Here is a 20,550-nt window from a genome sequence, read left to right as displayed (position 1 = left end):
CTAGTTGTTAATAAAAATTATAGCACTATCTGAATACATTTGAAGGATTTACTCGAAATATAATTTACTTAATTACCTCTGCCTATCAGCCCATGGTCCATAATTAAAATCTGTTCCTTTACCACAAACTATATCCAGTCCCCAACATGGAGGCAAGTCTTGTAATTTGGAATCCTCACTGCTCATTTCTCCTTCAATATTTTCTTCTGTTTCTTCTGGAACAAGTCCTATATTCCAGCACATACAATATGAAGGCAGTTAGTATACCATTAAAAAGTTAGATCTAAAATTTTTTGTTCCCAGGAAACCTTTACACTCTTAAAAGTTACTGAGAACCCCAAGAGGTTGTTTTTAGATATATCTTTCAAAATTTACTGCGTTTAAAAAAAATTCAACAATATTAAAAATTATTCACTATTTTTAAAATAAACTCACTGCATGTTGAATGGTGGGATCACACCTCTAGTGCATAATGCAAGGGTACATATTGGATCTATTAGTATAGAGTATAAATATCTTAACACAATAATTAAGTAAACAACATGAGGTATATATTGACCAGTGTGATGTAAGTATTCCTAATTCTATATGAAATCAGCACATTGTATCCCATAAATGCATTAATGCATACATGATCTATGTGTTTATGATTTAATTAAAAAAAAAAACAGGGGCAGCACCTGTGGCTCAAAGGTGTAGGTGTCAGCCCCATATGCCAGAGGTGGTGGGTTCAAACCAGCCCCAGTCAAAAACTGCACACACAAAAAAATAAATAAAAATATAATAAAATACAATGAAAATATAAAATGAAAAATATGAAAATTTAAAATTATATTTTAATTATTCATTAAAATGAAATATTGATTAATATTAAAATATTAATTATTAATGAATAATTATATTTCCTAAAACAAAATAATTTGATGAGAAATGTTTGTATTAGTTTTATTTTGGCAAATCTCTTTAACATCTAGCCTAATAGAAAACAGGTGGATTGCTATAGCAGATGTTACAGTATTAAAGGACTTAATGAAAATCTGGCCTCATGTAGATAGAACAGGGCAGAATATTTTAATAGTTTTTTCAGATAATTTTGGATATTATTCTGATACTACACCAAAATTCAACAAGTGATACTTTCTTAAATGTCATTTATAAAGTGGAATCTGAAACTATATCATTGAACTTTTCATACCTGTTATGCTACTGGTTTCTATCACGTTTTGAATAAATCTTTGTTCATGTATGACTTTATAATATTAAGTATTGGTCATGTGAAGAATACTGGTTCACTGAGTTATGTAGACTTTTTCCAAATGTTGACCAATTTCATCACTGTACATTTTTAAAATTATACTTATTATATTACTAGGTCTGATTATAAAAGCTGTTAATTATTGGGATGCTGTCAAGCTCAGTTAATGACACAAATTTTCCAAAATTCTAATTTTCACATGAAAGCTCAGAACTGTAGTTTTCTCTAATTACTCTTTCAAGTAAAACTGCTACCCCATGAAAAAAGCACATAGTTCAGCTTATAATTCAACCTTAGAAGTGCTTTTCCTCAAGACAACAGAATTGGTATGTAGCAGAAGTACTGTATGTGTACTTCTTATTTTGTCATACCAAATATTAAAAACACTTTACTCGAGGGTCAATATATTTGATAAAATTAATAATTTTTAGTGCTTAATCAAGGGAAGTTTTATATGACACTGGCGTTTTTGTTTTATTATGAATGTGTAGCAGTGAAAAACATAATGACTATAAGTATCATTAGGAACCACTGCCTTGCTTCGTGTTAAAGCACCAGCAGTTTTTTCCAACATTGCTTTCCTACCAAAGGCAAAAAACATCTTAGTTTCACTTTCAAAATGCTTTGGTTTGCAAACTCCCTGAAAAGTATAAAAAGATCAGAAGTATGAAAGCAAAAAATTCAATGTTTAGATACTTTTATAAAATTGAAGCCACCTTTCAAGCATAATAACTAGCTGATTTCAATCTCTAAACTTTAAGCCTCCAAACTAACATATTGTGATTTTTTTTTTTTTGTCTAAGCTAAGATGGACTAACTATTGCCACATTATGTAAAGGTTTTACATAGTCATTTGCGTTCTGAATTTCTGAGGTATATACGTAAAAATAGAATTTGAGGGAAATACTACCATATTATTCTTTATTAGTCTAAAATACTGAAATAATATTCAGGTTTTGAGAAATGACAGGTATTTTCAGGTAGACACTCTCATATCTACATTTAACACATACTGATACTTATTCATATTCTGTAATTAGATACCAGCAATACATAAAAGAAACAGGATTATAGCCATAAAACATTCAAAACTACAATACCTGGTTCATCCATGTAGTAGTAGATGTCAACATCATTTGACTGCATCACTACAAAACCATCTCCCATTAATCGTGGTGGTCTATAAGAAGGTGAGGAGAAAGCAAACTAAACACATCTCCAGAATATAAAATGTTCCATATACTAGTTACTAGTAAAATAGGTGAAAACAAAAAGAAAAATAAAACTAAAGAAAGCAAGTCATAAACAGCATCTTGAAAAGGGAAAAACATCTTTCACATAACCAATCATCCTAACAAATTAATAAAATTATACTGAAAACTGATCATTAAATTAATTCAAGAAGAAAAAAATTGGGTTTTATATTTTTCATTTTCAGTTCTAAATGAGAGAAATCAATTTAAAACAATGTTTAAGTATAATATAACAATAATCACTGGCATAGAATAATCATATTCTGCATTTACAACAAAACTGCAATTAAAATTCACCCATTTTATATAAATAACACTTAAAAACTAAATAATAAATACCACTTTCTTATCTGTATAATAAAATACAGTCATTCATAAACATTAAATAAGAAAAAATGCTGTCATTTTTTATCTTGACTTTATAGCCTACTATTTGGAAGAATATTTAGTTAATCATCTTGAAACAAATTTAAAGCAAACATCTTGAACTCTAACTCTGAAATGAATGATTTTTCTGCCATCAATTAATTTCCCATAGCTACTGATCTTTATTTACTTTGATAACTTTTCTCTGTTATACACCACAGTATCTTCTTCCACATCAAAATTAACTTCTAAAACATTAAATACACAAACTCGGTAGCTTTTTAAATTATGTGTTAAACGATAAAGATTAACATTTAATCTCATTTAATCTTCCACACTTACATTTGAAAAATGAAAAATAATAATTTTAAATATTTTTATACAAAGTATTAATAGCAAGATACTTTTTCATATTCTCCAATAATTTTCAAAAAATTCCTTATTCAGCATCATACCTTTACTCATAAATAAAGAATTATGTGCACAGTCCACATTCCAGAAGATGCCTACCCAAGTCCATAAGCTTAAAGAGTGAGGCCAGTAGACCCACAATCACCATGGTACTCAAGAAGAAAAACTCTTTCTAGCCAACCAATGGAATAATAACAAGCCAACAAAGAGAACAACTAAAAAGGAACAATCATACTTCTCATAACCTCATGAGGCTTCATATTACATACATACAAAGATAAAAAGTTGAAACATTATACTGAAAACTCCCATAGGAAAACTTAGATTACACAAACTCAACCACAAAGTCTCCTTCACAAAGAAAAAAAGACAAAGATCACAAGAGTGATCATCTCGCTTATGAATGTATGTCCTGATGTTGAATGTGAGGTATGAATCTGCTGTTCCCTCAGGGCCTCAGTCTACTGCTGTGTGAGCATCCCACCACATTGGAGTACAGTTCAGGAGGAAAAAGAAAATCTGGAAAGCTAAATAGAAAGCTGACAGTTTGGGACTTGAAATGACAAGTGGGTCTTAAAACCATACCATCCTAACTTTACCAATTTTCCAAGAGTTAATTTTGATTCAATTTTCAACTTTCATTAACTCAACATGGCACTATACTATAATGAATAGATTCAATTTACTATTTCCATGCCTTTTAGAAACAAAACTCCACCAGTAATGTGTTGTACTGCCTAAGATACAAACATTCAGGGCCTAATTGCTCAAAATAAATTTCCAAAGTAAAAGGAAAAGAAAATTGAAAAATTACATACTCATACAGAAAAATAGTTTATCGGGTGGCAGGTGTGGTTCAGTAGGGCACTGGCCCGATATACGGAGGGTAGCGGGTTCAAACTGCAACAAAAAAAAAACAGCCAGGCATTGTGGCGGGTGCCTGTAGTCCCAGCTCTCAGGAGGCTGAGGCAAGAGAATCGCCTAAGCCCAAGAGCTAGAGGTTGCTGTGAGCTGTGATGCCACAGCACTCTACCGAGGGCACCAAAGTGAAACTCTGTCTCTACAAAAAAAAGAAGAAAGAAAGAAAAAAAGAAAAATAGTTTATCACTGGGTAGCACATCTATTTATTTATACTGTAAACAGAACTATATACACTGTTACCTGCTTTAATAGATGAGACATATACCTAATGACTGCACAGCTTATAGCAAAGAAATGGAAAGGATGATAAACATTCTGACATTCACATTAACCATAAAGAATTTATTATTTTCATGAAAGTTTCTTACTCATCATTTTGAAGACCAACATATCTTGGACTAGGAACAAGCATGACTCGAACATTTTCAAGCTTTCCTTTCACAATATGCATGAATTGGTCTAGATGACTTGAAGGTGGTTTAGTAGTATAAGTTAAGAAAGCATCATCAAAGTTGATACACAGTGTTTGAGGTTGGTAATGATTCCCAAAAGCTAAACGTCCCTAAGAGGACAGATAAAAGAGCTATTATACCATGCTATTTTGGTTGCGCTTTTTTCCTTAACCAACCCAATAACAAATATTTTCAAGCAGCAAGTAAATGATTCTATTTTAGCACTACATGTTATTTAAATCATTCTGATGGCTAATTTAGACCAGGATTTAAAGAAATTTAAAGTACTTTCAGAAATTTAAAAAATTTTTAATAAAAAATCTTTAAGGGCTCGGTGCCTGTTGCTCAGTGGTTAGGGAGTTGGCCACACGCACCAGGGCTGGTGGGTTTGAACCCAGCCCAGGCCAGCTAAACAACAATGACAAAAACAACAACAAAAATAACTGGGTGGTGGGCGCCTGTAGTCCCAGCTACTTGGGAGGCTGAGGCAAGAGAATCTCTTAAGCCTAGGAGTTTGAGGTTGCTGTGAGCTGTGACACCATGGTACTCTACTGAGGGTGACAGAGTAAGATTCTGTCTCAAAAAAAATAAAAATAAAAAGACTTTAAAGTCTAATAAATCTGCCCTAAAATAGTATTGACGTTAAAATAATTCTTTTCTTACGTGAAAATTATATTTACAAATATTAAAAGTTCTACATTAATAAGCCACCAAACCCACCAAATTATAACATAATTTACTTACTGTGCTCACATTGACCTTTATGACTGGAATAAGTGATCTCCATGAAGATGTGGGGTCTTGAGATTCTGTTTTTACTTTAACTCTGACAAGAAAGAATAAAACTGACATGAATAAAAAAATTAAACACCTGGGGACACAGTTTACTTCCTCATAATATACCATATTAATACCAGATATACCTTTCCAAATATTACCTAGTGACTACTCCAGTAAATAAAACAATGATCATCTGAGAGAATACTAACATTCCTTAAAATGTCTTTTGCAATGCACTCTACCATATCAATTTTTAGATGGACAAGCTATAATAACAAAATTTTGGTTTTAGAATGACAAGCTTTAATAATAAAAACATAAAAGTATGATATGCTGTCATTACATCTACCACTATGCCCACTACTCCCATCCACACTAGTCTATTAAGTACCTCAGGACAGAACAGTTGTCATAGTCCTAGTATTCCCCAGTATCTCAGCTTAGTTCCTGGCATAAAGAAGGTACCCATTAAATATTTACTTAACAAATAAATGTCCTCATTGTCTATTTAAAAAACAACAATTTTTTCTGGGTGAGGAAGAAATGTTGAAATAAAACATTGAAATAAATGATGAACACATTTTGAATGGCATAGTAATTTGAATGTTAGCCATAAGACCTAATTTCTTAAATTCCAAATTTTATTCAAGAGGTTCTTTGTAGAACTGTATAATTTTTTAAAATCTAAACAATTTTAATTTTAATCTTATTCTAGATTTTTTTTTTTTTTTTTTTACAGTTTTTGGCCGGGGCAGGGTTTGAACCTGCCGCCTCCGGTATATGGGGCCAGCGCCCTACTCCTTGACCACAGGCACTGCCCAACTTATTCTAGTATTTTAACTACAGATTCTTCTTTCATTTATATTTTCTCTTTAATATAGCTAATAATTATTAAATTTTCCAGAAAAAATATAAATCATTTTATCTAATGAATTTTTAATTTACATATGGCTTATTAATTTTCTAAGATTTACAACATAATATATATCATTATACACTTTCTCAACATTATTTAATTTTTCCTTGATAGTTCATTACTTCAATATAGTTCTCTACCAGCATCCTCTTCAACCTCTGCTTACTTCCTTTGCCTCAAACCCTCAATCAATATGATCAGGCCTACTCTTCACATTAACAAGCACACGCATGAAGGACAAACCACTTCCTTGATGCACTAACCAGGGGTGTCCAACCTGTGGCCCCATGCTGATTATGTGATTATTTTTTGCTTATCTGTGGTGTCTAATATGCCTGTACTTCTTTTTTTTTATTATTAGTATTTGTGTATTTAATGTGTGGCCTTATACAACTCTTATTCTTCCAGTGTATGGTAGAGGAAAAAAAAGGTTGCATGTACATTTAATATGTGGCCCCATGTGGATTAGGGTTTAGTGCAGGCTGACATTCCTGAGGATCTATTGGCAACAGTCAGGATTCCTTTACCTCCTGCACTGAACATAGTACCTGTGGAACACAGCCAGGGGGTCAGGAATATTCAGCAGCTTAGATATACATCTATGGGTCACATTCTGGGAAAGGCTCAAAGGTTGAAATCTCTTAAAGGTTAAGACACAGATTATCAACATAGAATAGGGAAGCTAAAATTTAATGCCCCTCCCAATTGTAATTGTTTCTTTGTTATTTTATAATCTCTCTTTTGTCTTTCTTTCCATTGCTTCAATTCAATGACATTGCATAACTTCTTTGTTTCTATCTGTAATTAACTTTGTATGTTCTGTATGTCTTGAACTTACAGATTTTTCTTGGTTCAATAAAAGACCCTTGAGGTTTTTGTTCATGGCAGCACTTCCTTATTACCACTTGGCATGTGAAGTGGCTTGCTTCTCCAAGCCTCATTGGTTATTTCTTTGAAAATAATTGAGTGTAAGAGTTTACTTTTTGCCTTTCATTCCTAGGAATGGAATGACAACAGCCCCAACAACTCATTCTTCTAGTGTGCAGCAGAGAAAAAAAAAAAGGTCTGACACGCCTGTTAGTGTAAACATTTCAATTTCATTTTCTTGCAAATCATGTGGCTAAGGGAAGTGAGAAAGGGAATTTAATCTATGACCCACCATTTCCTCAGCACTGACTCATTCCTAAGTCATTTTATTTAAGCATTCTTCCCCTACGACTCTACAAAAAGTACTCTCCAAGATTCTCCTAATAGTCAAATCTAATTACTTTATGATTTGTTTTTCTCTGCATTCTACAGTAAGGACATAACTTTATCACTACCTTCTCAAAACATTTTCTTTTGTTTTTGTGATAGTCATTCTTTTATCTTTCTATCTGCCCATTATCTCTTGCAGTGTTGCACTGTCAACCATATATGTGGTATATGCCATACTGTATTATTATTTTTAGGGTGGCAAACAAAACATATTATTTTCCTTTGTGTCTCCTACAAAGTTTTTTTTTATAATTAATTTACTTTTTATCCAATAATTTAAAGAGTACAACATAATGTTTTGATAATACATAATAAAATGATTACTACAGTCAAGCAAATTAACCTATCACCTTCCATTGTTAATTATTTTTTTGTTTTGGTGGTAAGCGCATCTAAAATCTACTGTTTTAACAAACTTTCAGTATTAAATGTAATACAATAGTCCTCCCTTATCTTCAGTCTCACTTTTCACAGTTTCAATTAATCCATCATCAGGGGGTGGGGTTGGGTGCCCTCACTCTATGGGCACCAGGTAGTGGGGTTGGCACACCTTTTGTGTGTGGACAGAACCACAAGATGAACTCAACCTAACAAAATGAAACATTTTGACCTGGTAGCTTGTACCCCCACATTAACCTGAAATAAATTTACTTAAGAAAGAAACCAATTACCCACAATCAACTGCAGTCCAAAAATATTAAATAAAAATTTTGAGAATAAACAATTCAAGTGTTTCAAACTGCACAATATTCTGAGTATCCTGAAGAAATCTCACACCACATGAATGATCCACTTGTTCACCATATCCACTCAGTGTACACCACCATTCATTAGTCACTTTACCAACCATCTTAGTTATGAAATTGACTGTCAAGATATCATCCTATTTTATTATTTCTTATTGTTAATCTCTTACTATGCCTAATTTGTAAACTAAACTTCAGCATAGTATGTCTGCATAGGAAAAAACATAGCACATACAGGGTCTAGTAATAGCTTTCACTTTAGGCATCCCCTAAATAAGGAGGGGTTACTATATAAATAGTCTTCATGCTGTACTTTAGATCTTTAGACTTATTAATCCCCTATAACTGCAGGTTTTTGTGGATCCAGTATTACTAAAATTTCATGAAGACATTACAAAAAAGATAACTTCCAATTCCACATCTAAATTTTTGATCACTCTTTCTCTTTTCCTGAGAGCGTCACACCTTTAACTGACAGCAGAATATTTTCATTTGGGTATCTTTTATTCACTCTAAATTCACTCGAATCTCTAAAACTCTTACTTTCAGACAAGTTTCCCTCTAGCCTTACTATTATCTATTTTGTTTATCCTTTCTGCACTCAACTACTATAGATAATTTCTATCAGTAAGCTCATCTGGTAAGTTTCCTTTCCATTCCTTTCTCAACACCCTGGGCCACCAGCACTATATCTCAACAAACTGTCTTCAGCTCATTCTCATTTATTCTACACCAGGAGTCAGCAAACTTTTGCTGTAAAGGACCAGACAGCACATATTGTTGGCTATACAGTCTCTATCTCAACTATTCAACTTTGCCACAATTATACAAAAGCAGCCACAAACAATATATAAATAAATGGGTGAGGCTATGTGTCAATAAAACTTTTCTTTACAAAACAGTCAGTGGATTAGATTTGGCCTGTAAGTCAGTTTCCTGACCCTGCTATAGAATATTTTTGAAAATGAAGAAGACATTTATAAACAAATAAAGATCATAAAGACATATTGCTGCATAAAGAGCAAATATGAGGCCATATACAATGTTTAGAAACATGTAAAACAAAATCCTATATTTGTTTATGCACTTTAAATATATTTATGTATGTGTGTATTTATGTACATGCATTCAAAAGGATACAAACAAGATTGATAACTAATTACTAATATAGAGGGAAATAGGACTAAAAACTGGAGAGTAGAATAGAACATATTTTAGAACACATATTCTGTATTATTTGAATAATCAAAAAAATTATGTACTTTATTTAGCATACAATATCTGGCAGGGAGCAGTGGCTCACACTTGTAATCCTACTACTCTGGGAGGACAAGGCTGGTGGAATGCTCGAGCTTAGGAGTCAAGACCAGCCTGCACAAGAATGAGACCCCATCTCTACTAAAAATAGAAAAAACTAGCCAGGCATCAGGACCTGTAGTCCCAGCTACTCAGGAGACTGAGGCAAGATGATCACTTGAGCCCAAAAGTTTGAAGTTAACATCAGCTATGATGACACCACAGCACTCTTCCCAAGGTGACAGAATGAATTCTCTCTCAACAAAAAACAATATTTCTATATAGACGTTTTATAAAGAATATAATGATTTCTATAACTAAAAGTTTTAATTAGTTTACAAATACAGATCAGGCTGCATTCAGTTGAATAGTTTCAATGACAATCTAAGAAAGGCAACATTTAAATGCTACAGATTAATAAAATTTAAACATGACATAAAACCTTTCAATTTTAGACTGGGTTCTCGTTCTTCCATTTTCCCGTGTTTTATCATCCTCTTTCTTGGGTGGAATTATTGTTGGCTCCAAACCAAACAATTCTTGAAGACGTCCATAAAGATCCGAACGATTATACACGTGAAATTCAAAGTCATTGACAGTGATGTACAACCTGGTTTCCGCCTTTGGATCTAAAGACACCAATTATAAACAAAATTTTTAGTCAACTTTTTAAGAACTTTAGTCAAAGTCTTTAGTTGAAACTTTCCCCACAGTTTCATAAGTTAAATGATTTATTTTAAAAAAATTCTATGATATAGATAAGTATAGTAAATAAATACAAAACACTGTCAAAAGAAAGAAAAAAGCTGGTCACTGTTACATTTTTAGCATAATAAAAACAAACTGAATTTCTAGATTCCAGTTATATACTGACAAAATTTAAAGATTTTCATGCTAAGAATAGTAAAGTGCCATGTACAGAATAAAAGTAAAACTTTATTATAACCACAATTTTATGTGATTTATAAAATATACATATTAAAATATTTAAGTAAGATGTATTTCAATATCACACTAGCATTTGTACTTCTGCACCGTAGAAACTAGAACTTTTCATAAACATTAATTTGTATTTAAAATGACATACTACTACAAAGTATTCATGAGCTGTAGACTTCAAACAATCTACTCAAATAAAAAACATAATTATTGAAGATGGCTGACTAAAGCCAGCTTTCCACAGAGGCTCCCATCCAGAAGGAGAGTTAAAGGACAGAATTTAGCAAGTAACCTAGGGGATTAGAACTGCACCAAGAGAGAAACTTGAAGAACGCACATCAACCCCACTGAGGCCAGCTGCGACCCCAAGGATACAAACAAAAGGTACAAAATCCATCACCAAGCGGATGGGAGGCCCCTCCCCCATAAGAACGGCTCAGAATGCCCCACAAACAAACGAGCAGAGTTCAAAGGTCCTCCCACTACACTCCACAGGAGAGACCCTCTAAAAACTGGAACTACCTCCCCTACTAGGGCGCTACGGCATTTTCCTCCCAGGCATAAAACTGTATATATTCTCTACCTGCAACTGTGAGCTCCCAGAACTCCCCTCCACTCTCACTCTGAGGTCTGGAGGCCTGTCCCCAAGAAGTCCAGATTCTTGGGTGATTTCTCGAGGGGTGAGGACAGGGCCTACTCTGCAGCTGGTCAGTGCTGATTCTGTGGCACGGGAGTGAGAAGACAGTCAGCTGAAAGGGAACCACACCTGACTGGCGGTGCCCCAAGGCGCAGAGCAACAGCCATTTTTGGCAACAATAGGGCTCACTCCCGGATATTCCGAAGCCACACCCCCTGTCTCCCTGGGCAAAAAGAGGAGGCCAGGAATCATCTCAGGTGGCAACCACCTTGGAACAGATCTGGGATGGAAACGCAGGCCCCGTGAGAAAAGGGTTTGCCTGAGGTGGTACTGGCCTGGGTGGAGCACGGGGACTAGAAAACGCACGCGCAGAGCTGGGAAATTCCCAGGGAAGGGCTGACCCAGAGAACCGCTCTACTGAGCCTAAGACGCACCCGGCCCTCAGGGGATCATCAGCCAATAGACAAAGGAAGGCAGCAAGCCAGAACTGACAGCTAACCAAATACAAGCATGCAGGAGCAAAGACAGGGCCAGAGGCGCAGGCTCTGGGAACTCAAAACAACTTCTCTTCTGCAGGGGAATTTAGCAGGGACAGAAACAAATTCGCGCAAAGTGTGTTCTGTTCTATTCTGTCAGTAACATCGATCAGTGGCGTGGCTGGAACTGAGTGAACACACCCCAGCCTTCATCAAGCACCCGAGGTTGTCAGGCCTCTCCTCCCCCTGCTGGATAGAGGCTGAGCGCAGCGGCCTGGCTGAGATAATATAGATTTCCTTGTGATTCAGGCAGGTGCAACCCCCTGGAGTATCTGTTCACTAGAGGAAACTGGGTCACAGCCTTGCGGAGCTATCAGTGACTGGGTGTGACAGAGATGCAAGGTGGGGAAGGAGGCAACAACCTTCCCAGACTGATCTATTTGCTGGGTGGGTCTTCCTGACTCCATGGAGCACTGGAGTAAGCCATATCAGAGTAGTCACCAGACCCCTGCGATCCACTTGCTGGAGACCTTTTAAACTCTCCTGCCTGAGACAGGTGCAGACTGAAACAATTGATTTGGACCATTTGAACTGAGCCAATCGCCCGAAGACTATTCAAGTGGTGCCCTGATTGTGTGGTTGTAGGAAGGTTTGATTTTCCTTCCCAATTGTTGCCTGTGGTGGGCGGGGTGACTTAATTGCTGGTATTTCTCCACAGCTGAGACTCCAACCCAGAGTAATTGTTTCACTAGGGTCAGACAACAGCTGAAAACAAGACAGAACCACTTAGCCCTACCACACCAAACAGGTCCCCAGTTTCTCAGGCCATAGCACTGTACAGGTCCTCGACAAAGCTCCAGGGGAAAAATCAAAGGGTATAAAACAATCATGAGGCAGAATCAGCGGAAAAACTCTGGTAACATAAATAACCAGAATAGATCAACCACACCCAAGGAAAGATAGGGCAGATGTAACTGAAGATCCCACTCATAAACAGCTGGCCGAGATGTCAGAAATCGAATTCAGAATTTGGATTGCAAACAAGATTAATGGAATGGAGGAAAATTTGGAATTAGAAATTTGAGCAGCACTTCAAAAGTCGGAATTAGAAATTTGAGGACAAATTCAAAAGTTGCATCAAGAATTTAATGAATTAAAAAAAAAAGAATTTAATGAATTTAAAACAAAACCACCAATGATTTTGACACACTGAAGTAAGAATTTGCAGCCCTAAAAGATCTGAAAAATACAGTAGAATCTGTCAGTAACAGAGTGGAGCAAGCAGAAGTAAGGATTTCTGACATTGAAGACAAAGCTTTTGAACGCTCCCAAACTCTCAAAGAGGAAGAGAAATGGAGAGCAAAAATAGATCATTCTCTCAGAGAGCTCTGGGATAATTCGAAGAAGGCTAATATCCGCCTCATTGGAATCCCTGAAAGTGATGAAGTGGCCTCACAAGGCACAGAGGCCCTCCTCCATGAAATTATGAAAGAGAATTTTCGAGACATGCCAAGAGATTCTGAAATTCAGATAGAAGACAGTTTCAGAACCCCAACACGACTCAACCCGAGTAAGACATGCCCCAGGCATATCATAATTAACTTCACTAAAGTTAATATGAAGGAGAAAATTCTCAAAGCAGCCAGATGTAAAAAATCCATTACCTACAAAGAGAAGAATATTAGAATGACTGCAGATCTCCCTGCTGAAACTTTTCAAGCCAGAAGAGGGTGGTCATCGACTTTTCATCTCCTAAAGCAAAATAACTTTCAACCCGGGATCCTGTATCCAGCTAAACTGAGTTTCATTTATGATGGAGAAATTAAATACTTTAATGACATTCATATGTTGAAGAAATTTGCCATAACCAAACCAGCTCTTCAGGATATTCTCAGACCTATCCTCCATAATGACAAGCAAAATCCTATACCACAAAAGTAAACTCACTCAGAAACTCTTGATCAAACTCCGAATTCCACTGTGGTGAAAGGATTAAAAATGTAAACTGGACTTTTGAAAAACTTGACACCTAAAATTGTACCAGATTTATCAATATTCTCCATTAATGTGAATGGCTTAAACTGTCCTCTAAAGAGGCACAGGTTAGCTGACTGGATATAAAAACTCAGGCCAGATATTTGCTGCATACAAGACTCACACCTTATCTTAAAAGATAAATATAGACTCAGGGTGAAAGGATGGTCATCCATATTTCAGGCAAATGGTAATCAGAAAAAAGCAGGTGTTGCAATTCTATTTACAGACACAATAGGCTTTAAACCAAAAAAACTAAGGAAGGATAAGAATGGTCACTTCATATTTGTTAAGAGTAATACTCAATATGATGAGTTTTCAATTACTAATATTTATGCACCCAACCAGAAAGCACCTCAATTTATAAGAGAAACACTAACAGACAAGAGCAACTTGATTTCCTACAGCAACATAACAGTCGGAGATTCCAACACTCCTTTGGCAATGTTGGATAGATCCTCCAATAAGAAGCTGAACAAAGAAATTTTACATTTAAACCTAACCATCCAACATTTGGATTGAGCAGACATCTAAAGAACACTTCATCCCAACAAAACTGAATACACATACTGCTCATAAGCCCATGGAACATTCTCCAATATCAATCACATCTTAGGTCACAAGTCTAACCTCAGTAAATTTAAAGGAACAGAAATTATTCCTTGCATCTTCTTGGACCACCATGGAATAAAAGTTGAGCTGAGTAACAACAGGAATCTGCATACCTATAAAAAAACATGGAAGTTAAATAACCTTATGCTGAATGATAGCTGGGTCAGAGATGAGACTAAGAAGGAAATTGCCAAATTTTTGAAACAAAATGACAATGAAAACACAAATTATCAGAACATCTGGGATACTGCAAAGGCAGTTCTAAGAGGGAAATTTATAGCACTGCAACCCTTCCTGAAGAGAACGGAAAGAGAGGAAGTTAACAACTTAATGGGACATCTCAAGCAACTGGAAAAGAAAGAACATTCCAACCCCAAACCCAGTAGAAGAAAAGAAATAACCAAAATTAGAGCAGAATTAAATGAAATTGAAAACAAAAAAATTATACAACAGATGAATAAATAAAAAAGTTGGTTTTTTGAAAAGGTCAATAAAATAGATAAACCTTTGGCTAACCTAACCAGGAATAAAAGAGTAAAATCTCTAATCTCATCAATCAGAAATGACAAAGACGAAATAACAACAGACTCCTCAGAAATTGAAAATATCCAAATGAATATTACAAGAAACTTTATTCTCAGAAATATGAAAATCTGAAGGAAATTAACCAATACTTGGAAGCACGTCACCTTCCAAGACTTAGCCAGAATTAAGTGGAAATGTTGAACAAGCCAATATCAAGTTCTGAAATAGCATCAACCATACAAAATCTTCCTAAAAAGAAAAGCCCGGGACGAGAAGGCTTCACGTCAGAATTCTACCAAACCTTTCAAGAGGAACTAGTACCTACAGTACTCAACCAGTTCCAAAATGTAGAAAAAGAAGGAGGACTACCCAATACGTTCTATGAAGCAAACATCACCCTAATCCCCAAACCAGGAAAAGACCCAACGAGAAAAGAAAATTACAGACCAATATCACTGATGAATATAGATGCTAAAATATTCAACAAGATCCTAACAAACAGAATCCAGCAACACATCAAACAAATTATACATCATGACCAAGTCGGTTTTATACCAGGGTATCAAGGCTGGTTCAATATACGTAAATCTGTAAGTATAATTCAGCACATAAACAAATTAAAAAACAAACACCATATGATTCTCTCAATCGATGCAGAAAAGCTTTTGATAATATCCAGCATACCTTCATGATCAGAACACTTAAGAAAATTGGTATAGAAGGGACATTTCTTAAACTGATAGAGGCCAGCTACAGCAAACCCACAGCCAATATCGTATTGAATGGAGTTAAATTGAAATCACTTCCACTCATATCAGGAACCAGACAAGGCTGCCCATTATCTCCACTGCTCTTTAAATAATGTAATGGAAGTTTTAGCCATCGCAATTAGGTAAGAATAGGCAATCAAGGGTATCCATATAGGGTCAGAAGAGATCAAACTTTCACGCTTCGCAGATGATATGATTGTATATCTAGAAAACACTAGGGATTCTACTACAAAACTCTTAGAAGTGATCAAGGAATACAGCAGCATCTCAGGTTACAAAATCAACATTCATAAATCAGTAGCCTTTATATATACCAACAATAGTCAAGCTGCATGAACAGTTAAGGACTCTATCCCATTCACAGTAGTACCAAAGAAGATGAAATATTTGGGAGTTTATCTAACAAAGGACATGAAAGTTCTTGATAAAGAGAACTATGAAACTCTAAGAAAAGAAATAGCTGAAAATATTAACAAATGGAAAAACATACCATGCTCATGGCTGGGAAAAATCAACATTGTTAAAATGTCCAAACTACCCAAAGCAATATATAATTTCAATGCAATCCCTATTAAAGCTCCACTGTCATACTTTAAAGATCTTGAAAAAACAATACTTCGTTTTATATGGAATCAGAAAAAACCTCGAATAGCCAGGACATTACTCAGAAATAAAAACAAAACAGGAGGAATCACACTACCAGACCTCACCTCAGACTTTACTACAAATCGATAGTGATCAAAACAGCATGGTACTGGCACAAAAACAGAGAAGTAGATATCTGGAACAGAATAGAGAACCAAGAGATGAATCCAGCTACTTACCACTATTTGATCTTTGACAAGCCAGTTAAAAACATTCAGTGGGGAAAAGATTCCCTATTTAACAAATGGTGCTGGGCGAACTGGCTGGCAACCTGCAGAAAACTGAAATTGGATCCACACCTTTCACCATTAACTATAGATGTTGGCGTGGATGTGAAGAAAAGGGAACACTTCTACACTGCTGGTGGGAATGCAAATTAATACATTCCTTTTGGAAAGATGTTTGGAGAACATCTAAAAATAGATCTGCCATTCAATCCTATAATTCCTCTACTAGGTATATACCCAGAAGACCAAAAATCACATCATAACAAAGATATTTGTACCAGAATGTTTATTGCAGCCCAATTCATAATTGCTAAGTCACAGAAAAAGCCCAAGTGCCCATCGATCCACGAATGGATTAATAAATTGAAGTACATGTACACCATGGAATATTATGCAGCCTTAAAGAAAGATGGAGACTTTACCTCTTTCATGTTTACATGGATGGAGCTGGAACATATTCTTCTTAGTAAAGTATCTCAAGAAGGGAAGAAAAAGTATCCAATGTACTCAGCCCTAGTATGAAACTAATTTATGGATTTCACATGAAAGCTATAACTGAGTTATAACCTAAGTATAGGGGGAAGGGGAAGAGGGAGAGGATGGAGGGTGATTGGTGGAATTACACCTGCGGTGTATCTTACAAGGGTACATGTGAAACTTAGTAAATGTAGAATATAAATGTCTTAACATAATAACTAAGAAAATGCCAGGAAGGCTATGTTAACCAGTGTGATGAAAATGTGTCAAACGGTCTATAAAACCAATGTATGGTGCCCCATGATCGCATTTATGTACACAGCTATGATTTAAAAAAAAAATAATTATTACATTATGTATAAATATCAACAGTAATTAATGACATCATCTAATAAGTGATGGATGAGGCACTTGTTTGTACTGAGAAAACAACCTAAAACAGTGCATCACATGTTAACCAGAGTCTCAGAAGAAAAGTACCACAGCAAATGCTTTCTTTTGTTACCGAATGAAATCATACATGTGTTTTCTGAGACCTTTCGTTTTAACCTTCATGCATTTTACCTCTATCAAACAAATTTAATTGAAAACCAATTAAAATTAGATATGACCAGTTAGAAAAGTTTAATTTTTAAAAACAAGTGAAGAAAATTCTTAACTTTCATTTAACAACATAAGCTAACTGGAGTAAGATGGCATCTTATTGTGGTTTTAATATGCATTTTTTCTGATGGTTAATGGTAATGAGCACTTTTTCATGTTTGTTGGTCATCTTCTGAAAGATGTTCATATCCTTTTTAATGGGATTGTTTGCTTTTTCCTTGTCCATTGTTTGATTTTTTTATAGATTTTAGATATAAGTCCTTTTGTCAGATACATAGTTTGGAAATATCTAGTGCCATTCTGTAGTTTTTCTATTTATTCTTTTGATCATTTCTTTTGTTGTGCAAGAGAATCTGCTTATTTTTCTTTTTGTTACCTTTGCTTTTAGGGTCTGCCTTATAAATTTTTTAAAAACCTAACTAAAATCATTTCATTCCTCTCTGTTCCCAAATTTTCCACTGGCTTCCCAATTCTCTCAGAATAACACCAATGTCTTTTGAGTGACCTATGAAGTCCTATAGGATCTGTACTCCTATTGCCTTACCCTCTGTCTTCTACTCTCCTCCAAGTAAATGGCCTGTTGGTGTTGGTAATGAAAACAGAAACAAAACAACCATAAGATATTGCCCCCCATATATTCACAATAGCTCATATCTTTACTTCCTTAATGTTTCTAACTATCCTCTAACCCAGTGGTACTCAACCTTCCTCATGCTGAGACCTTTTAATACAGTTTCTCATGTTGTGGTGACCCCCAACCATAAAATTATTTTCCCTGCTTTTTTTTCTTTAATCATGAATATTGTTTTTAGCGTTTTATTCATGGACAACACAAGGCTTGGTGTGAACTAGAAGAATCCTGAGGATCTGGCCAGTGTGGGGGGGGGCATTTGGGGCAGCAAGGAACAACTAAACCAGGGCAGGAACTGGATGGGCACACCAGGGGCAGGGTGAGGGAAAGCTCAGCCAGGCCAGGTCCCAAAGAACTGCTTCATCTCCCTGGCCAGGGTCTAGAGGGAGCTCCAAGTGGAGTTCAGAGGGGCTGGGCTGTATCGGCAAAGGAGTGGAAGAGATGAGGCTGGCCAGGTGGCAGGGTCTTGGAAGGCTAAAGTGAGGGATCAGCTTCTGCCTCAGGATGCTGGGGTGCCACAGCAGGATTCCCTATTTGATCCCCAGAAGCCATCATGGATCCCACAGAGTCTGAGCCCATCGAGCCGGACCCCAGTCTCTCCCTGTCAGGAGGGTCTGCCATTGGCCTCCTCTTGGCTGGAATTCTGGGAGCCATGGCCTTGACTGGGGGCATGGGCTTCACCATCATCCACAGCCAAATGTACCTCCTGTTCTCCCCTCACCTCTGTCCACAGGTGATGTCCACTTAGCCCCAACAAGACATAGAGCTGTCTCTACATGCATACAAGAGACCAAACCAGTAGCCCGATCAGAGAGGGCCTCTCTTCCATGTCATTTCTAATCCTCCAGCAGGGAAACCCAAGCTTGTGCATAAAAATAATTTTATGATTGGGGGTCACCACAGCATGAGGAACTGTATTAAAGGGTCACAGCATTAGGCAGGTTCAGAACCACTGCTCTAACCTTTCCTGACTTCCCTTTGTAAAACAGTACACTCCCTATAAATTAGCAATCTGAATTCCACTGACCCCGCCTTTATTTTTAGGTATTTATTTGCTTATTAACCGAATCCCCTCAATTTGAATGAAGCTCTGTAAGGGGCGAAACTTGATTTTATTCACCACTGTATTCCTGGTGCCTAGAACAAGACAGTACAGACAAGAGTCTATTTGCATAAGAGAGTAACAGAGTATCTTCCTATTAGTTGTATTCCTAAGTAAAACAATGTATCTACAATAAATCTTAGAATACTTGAAATCTCAATGTATGGAAGCATAATAAATGCAAAGTCAAATATTTTTCTATTCCCAGAGAGATTTATACAAGTAGAAATTAATTATTATATAATTCTTAAAAGTCATAAACAACTCAATCAAAATGTACCTCAAAACTCATTTAAATAATTTGTTTTCTGATTTACTTGTGGAACAGCTTATTAATGATCCCAAAATACAAACGGCCTGATCAATAGGACTATGCTACATGGGCTGATGGGTGAGTTGCAGAAGCAAAAATGGGAAAAATGAAGAACCTGGACTTGCCCCTAATTGGACCAGTAGTGATGAATAAACAAATGGTGACTATATAAAAATGAAAATAGGGTTACTCTCAAAGTCATCATTAAGTTGCTGGACGTGCACAATAGAGTCTCTTCTTTCAATATAACAGATATGATAATAAGGCTATATTAATTTACTAAGGACACAAAGGCATAAAGATAAAGGTATTAAGCTCTGAATGTATTTTGGTAACACTATAAACACTAAATACCTAATACTATAACACCACAAAATCTCTTCAACATTCCCTATCCTATTTCCTCGCTTTTTTTTTTTGTATTATTATTTATTGTTACTGCTCCCATCAGAATGTAAACTCCATTAGAGAAGAGTTTTTCCTATTATATTCACTAGTATTTATCTTGGGTGCCTAAAACAGAGCCTAGTACATAGGAGATGTTCAATAAATATTTGTTAATTCATTAAATGAAAATAATAAATGGGTTTTTTAAACTTTAAGTAAGATTAAACAAAATAACTAGACTACTCTTTTCCTTCCAAAAACCACTTTAGGAAACTATTGAACAAACAGAAAGTCTATGAGCATTTAAAATCACCTTTGGTTTCATATGTTAAAAGAGAAGCATTATCTGAGTTCATATTCCATCTTTATTTGTTTTATTTATTCTACCTGCATTAATAATATCCTAGCCACAGAGCTGTATGATTAAACAGTAAATCAGATCCCCCAGCCTTGTTGATCTCCAAGCTTCCATGGCTCTATTTTTTCAGGATCTTTGCCCAAGATCTTTTCTGTCAATAT

The 20,550-nt window shown here is 35.7% G+C and overlaps 1 protein-coding gene across 3 annotated transcripts in view; it reads right to left on the bottom strand.

The window, feature by feature from the left end:
- The window catches only part of BLTP1 (bridge-like lipid transfer protein family member 1), a 279,425-nt gene that overhangs the window by 221,644 nt on the left and 37,231 nt on the right, over positions 1 to 20,550 (bottom strand). For all 3 annotated transcript variants that reach the window (XM_053574435.1, XM_053574509.1, XM_053574580.1), the window contains exons 7-11: positions 10,096 to 10,282; positions 5,403 to 5,484; positions 4,575 to 4,768; positions 2,356 to 2,435; positions 77 to 227 (exon numbers count right to left, since the gene is read on the bottom strand). In XM_053574435.1, the coding sequence (XP_053430410.1) occupies positions 77 to 227; positions 2,356 to 2,435; positions 4,575 to 4,768; positions 5,403 to 5,484; positions 10,096 to 10,282 (694 nt within the window). The remainder of the gene's footprint in view (positions 1 to 76; positions 228 to 2,355; positions 2,436 to 4,574; positions 4,769 to 5,402; positions 5,485 to 10,095; positions 10,283 to 20,550) is intronic.

This window comes from Nycticebus coucang, chromosome 1 (assembly GCF_027406575.1).
Source record: "Nycticebus coucang isolate mNycCou1 chromosome 1, mNycCou1.pri, whole genome shotgun sequence".
Classification (NCBI taxonomy): domain Eukaryota; kingdom Metazoa; phylum Chordata; class Mammalia; order Primates; family Lorisidae; genus Nycticebus; species Nycticebus coucang.
The sequence above is the reverse complement of the archived record's forward strand: the minus strand, read 5'-3'. Positions and strand labels throughout refer to the sequence as shown.